At 24.9% G+C, this 4,817-nt stretch overlaps 1 protein-coding gene across 1 annotated transcript; it reads left to right on the top strand.

Annotated features, from left to right (window-relative positions):
• Nucleotides 1–708: 708 nt before the first annotated feature.
• On the top strand, nt 709–4,797 carry LOC127289021 (GTP-binding protein 128up). The gene is made up of 8 exons (XM_051316769.1): nt 709–913; nt 1,046–1,211; nt 3,002–3,132; nt 3,294–3,533; nt 3,904–4,072; nt 4,150–4,279; nt 4,378–4,500; nt 4,579–4,797. The coding sequence occupies exons 1-8, from the start codon at nt 872–874 to the stop codon at nt 4,679–4,681; spliced, it is 1,104 nt and encodes a 367-aa protein (XP_051172726.1). The 5' UTR covers nt 709–871; the 3' UTR covers nt 4,682–4,797.
• Nucleotides 4,798–4,817: the final 20 nt, after the last annotated feature.

Below are 4,817 nucleotides of genomic sequence, written 5' to 3'. Positions count from 1 at the left end.
TTCTCATTAAATTTCATGTAATACCTCTGTCCATTTTTTATTTTATCTTATCTTTGTAATGTCCCTATTTTGTATTCATAATTCATTTCATATTCCATTCTTTGATATTCATATTTTGAATCTTAAAATAGATTCCGATTCAATCGAATTTTATGCGCGATTCGAATTTTAAAATGACTAAAATTTCAATTCACCGAATTTCAAATTTGTCCGAATATTTACTTGTCCGAATTTTTAAAAAGCCGAATTTTTATTTGTCCGAAAATTGCAATTGGCCGAAAAAAAATTGACAGAAAGATTTCGGCGCAATTTTTGAACGTTGACCAATCACGATATTCTTGATAATTTTTAATTGGTCAATTTTCAAAAATTGCGCCAAAATCTTTCTGTGAATTGTTTTTTTTCGGTCAATTGCAATTTTCGGACAAATAAAAAAAATTCGGTGTTTTAAGAATTCAATGAAATATTAAAATTCTGACACTTAAAAATAATAATAATAATAATAATAATAATAATAATAATAATAATAATAATAATTCAGTAAATAATAAATTAACAATTTATTTATATTGAGATAAGTGATAAAACAATGGAGAGAGAGAGATAGAAGCAGTAGAAATATTTGAATTTTCGCGCCAACCGAGTTGCCACTCAAATAAACCATTTTTTGTTCCATCACAGTTGGTACTCTTGATTAGGGCTAATTGAAGCAAACTTCACGTCAGTTGCTGTTTTAGAACCGTCAACCGAAAAAACACGTGTCGATCAAGGAAAAACAATTTTTACAATGTTGTTTTAAAAATTGTGTCTTATTTGGAATTAATTTGTGAGTGTCGATTTTGTTTCCTGTGAGTGAAAACATCACCTCAAAATGAGTACGATTTTGGAAAAAATCGCTGCAATCGAGGCCGAGGTAACCTCTCTAATTATATCAATATGTATTTAAAAAAAAAATTAAAGATAGAAATAAATAAATTATTACGGCTTTTTTCAAACATATTTAGTAAATTTTTATTTCTTTCTTAAAACAATTCCCTCATTGTAGATGGCCCGAACGCAAAAAAATAAAGCCACCTCAGGCCATTTAGGTTTATTGAAAGCAAAATTGGCAAAATTAAGAAGAGAGCTTATTACTCCAAAAGGTGGTGGTGGGGGTGGCGAGGCAGGTTTCGAAGTCGCCAAAACTGGCGATGCTCGAATTGGTTTTGTAGGTATGATTACAAATTTTTATTGTTTTTTTATTTAAAATATATAGTCTCAACGCTAGACAAAATTGTTTCTACGGTGTTAAAAGACCCTTATTATTCTTGAAAATAAATATTCGCAGGCCTCGGATTATACGACTTTTTCGACTTTTTTTTTTAAATTTTTTAAACAAAATACGTTCTTTTTTTAGTAAACAATGCAGTTCTTCTTAAGATCTTCTTTATTTTAATTATTTAACAAATTTTTACCTAAAATTCTTCACTAAATTAATTATTTTTAATAATTTTAATAAAATTCTTCGCAAATTCAATTATTTTAAACTATTTTTCAATTTAAATTTTTACAAAATTTAATAATTGTTTATAATTTAAAAAAAAATTAGCAAATAAAATTACCAAAAATTTTAATTCAAAATCACTTGAAATTTAATTATTTGCAAAAGTGTCAATTATTTTTAATGATTATTAGAATATTCTTCGAAAATTCAATTATCTGAAAGCATTTTTCAATTAAAAACTTTTGGATTTCAATTTTTTTATGCGATTTCTAATAAATTTTTTAGTGAAATCATAAAAAAAAATTTTAATTAAAAATCACTTGAAGTTGAATAAATTTCAAACATTTAAATTGTAAATCTTTGAAAATTCAATTACTTTTAAAAAATATTTAAAATTATTTGATAAATTATTTTTAATTCTGTAAAATTTAATTATTGTCTGAAAATTAACAAAATCTTTTGAAATTTACTTATTTCTAAAAATTTCAACTTTAACTCTTCCAAAAATAATTATTTTAAAAAAATTTTTATTTAAAAATCTGTAAAACTTGATTAAGTATTGCTTGAAATTTTTTTAACCATAAAAACTAAAAACTATGACAACATTTTTAATTCGAATAAATTGATTAAATCAGACTTCATAACGGAAAATTCAACTCACAGAATTTTTATTTCTTCGATTTTTTATTTGTCAGTATTTTTATTTGCTCGAATTTTCATTTAACATAATAGGCATTTTAAAGAATTTTTATTGGGTAGAATTTCATTGAATTGAATTTTCATTTGTTCGAATTATTATTTGATATAATCTCCATATAATCGATTTTTCATACTACAGAATTTTTACTTAACCGACAATTTTCATTTGTCCGAATTTTCAAATGGCCGAACAAACTATCGACAGAAAGATTTCGGCGCGATTTTTAAAAATTCACCAATTAGAAATTATCAAAAAAAAATCGTGATTGGTCAATTTTCAAAAATTGCGCCAAAATCTTTCTGTCGTTTGTTTGTTCGGTAATTTTGTAATTACGGACAAATTAAAATTCGGCGTCTTAGAAATTCTATAAATTGAAAATTCGTACAAATAAAAGTTCGGACAAATGAAAATTCGGCGTCTTAAAAATTCTATTAATTAAAAATTTTTATAGATAAAAATTTGTACAAATTAAAATTAGGTCAATTAGAATTTCTTTTATTTAATAATTCGAATCAAATAAAATTCGATTAAATAAAAATTTTCCTGAATTAAAATTCTCTTCAATTAAAAGTAATGTAAATTAAATGACTAAAATAAAAATTCCAAAAATTCGGTAGCTATAAAAATATTATTAAGTAAAATTAATATTTAACAATAAAAGAAAAAAAAACAGAAAAAAAATTCGTATTTATTAATAATTGTTTTTCGTTAACTGTGTCTATTTTATAGTAAAGGAAAATAAAAATATTTTTTAATTTAATTAAAGAATAATAATAAAATGAAATAAAATTTAATAAATTTGTGAATATTCTTGTTAGGTTTTCCCTCTGTTGGAAAATCAACACTTTTAAGTACATTGGCCGGAGTTTATTCAGAAGTTGCGGCCTATGAATTTACAACACTCACGACTGTTCCTGGATGCATTAAATATAAAGGAGCAAAAATTCAGGTAAAATGTGAGAGACCTTTTATCAAAATTAATGTTACAACCGCAGTGAAAATTTAACAAAAAAAAAAATATATTTTTACTACAATATAATTAAAATAATTGTTTTAAATGAAATAATTATTTTTGTTTCTTTCTCATCTTCACATATTTTTTTTTTTCAGTTACTCGATCTTCCTGGTATCATTGAAGGTGCTAAAGATGGAAAAGGAAGAGGAAGACAAGTCATTGCTGTGGCAAGAACTTGCAGTTTAATTTTTATTGTTCTTGACGTTCTTAAGCCATTGGGCCATAAACGTCTCATTGAACATGAACTTGAAGGCTTTGGCCTTCGATTAAATAAACAACCACCCAATATTACTTTTAGAAAAAAAGATAAAGGTGGAATTAATTTACAAACAATGGTGAGAGTTAGAAAAAAGGAAGATTAGTTTTATTTTCTTTTAATTTAATACGGAGGGATTTTACGATTAAAATCCAAATTTGTTGTCGAGTTGGCTCAATTTTTTTTTTTAGTGGTTTCTATCTCTAAAAATACTCAGTCAAAATTTTAAGTCCTTATCTCGTAAAGAACTCTCGAAATCTTTAATTTAGTAAAAAAAAAAACATTTTTTTAAATGGAGATTAAAAAATTAGGATAAGAATTTAAAATTTTGGTTGGTTGAATATTTTTAGAGGTAGAAAGCACGAGAAAAATTTTTGATACAAATCGACAATAAATTTGGGTATTAACCCCTCGTACTTAATTTTTGTTTATTGATATTTTCGTTCTAGTGTCAACAATCTGAATTAGATCAAGACACAGTGAAATCAATTCTTTCTGAATATAAAATCCACAATGCAGACATTACTTTGAGATACGATGCAACTTCTGACGATTTAATCGATATTATTGAAGGAAATCGAGTTTATGTCCCTTGCATTTATTTACTCAATAAAATAGGTAATTTTTTTCACTTATAGAAAAAAATTAATTTTTCAAATAATTTAGCAATTTTTCTTTCTTTATTTTTTTATTAGATCAAATTAGCATTGAGGAGTTAGATGTTATTTACAAAATACCGCATTGTGTTCCAATTTCCGCTCATCACAAATGGAATTTTGATGATCTATTGGAAAAAATGTGGGATTATTTGCAACTTGTTAGAATGTGAGTTTGAATTTTCTAATAAACTATTTTTTTTTTCCTCACAATTCCATTGTTTAGAATTATTAATTTTTTTACGCAATTAATAATACATTTTTCAGTTACACAAAACCTAAAGGACAACTTCCAGATTACAGTTCACCAGTTGTTTTGAATACCGACAGAAGAACAGTTGAAGATTTTTGCAATAAACTTCATCGATCAATTGCAAAGGAATTTAAATAGTGAGTTTATTTTTTGAAAAATATTTTCTTTTTTTTTTTCTTTTTCATATTTCTACATTTAATAAAATTTATTCACAGTGCTCTCGTTTGGGGTTCATCAGTAAAACATCAGCCGCAAAAAGTCGGAAAAGATCACGTCTTGTGTGACGAAGACGTTGTACAAATTGTCAAAAAAGTGTGATTTTATCTTGCTCATTTTTCTGTTAAGTTTTATTCACTTAACAGAAAAAAAATGAAATGTCGCCTCATTATGAATGCAAATAATAATAATAATAATAATAATAATAATAAGTTAAATTCTTTTAAAAGAATTTTTT

The sequence above is a fragment of the Leptopilina boulardi genome, unplaced genomic scaffold (genome assembly GCF_019393585.1).
Source record: "Leptopilina boulardi isolate dan_hultmark-lab unplaced genomic scaffold, ZJU_Lbou_2.1 LbouV2_399, whole genome shotgun sequence".
In the NCBI taxonomy this organism is placed as follows: Eukaryota; Metazoa; Arthropoda; class Insecta; order Hymenoptera; family Figitidae; genus Leptopilina; species Leptopilina boulardi.
This window is presented reverse-complemented; position numbering and strand designations above follow the sequence as displayed.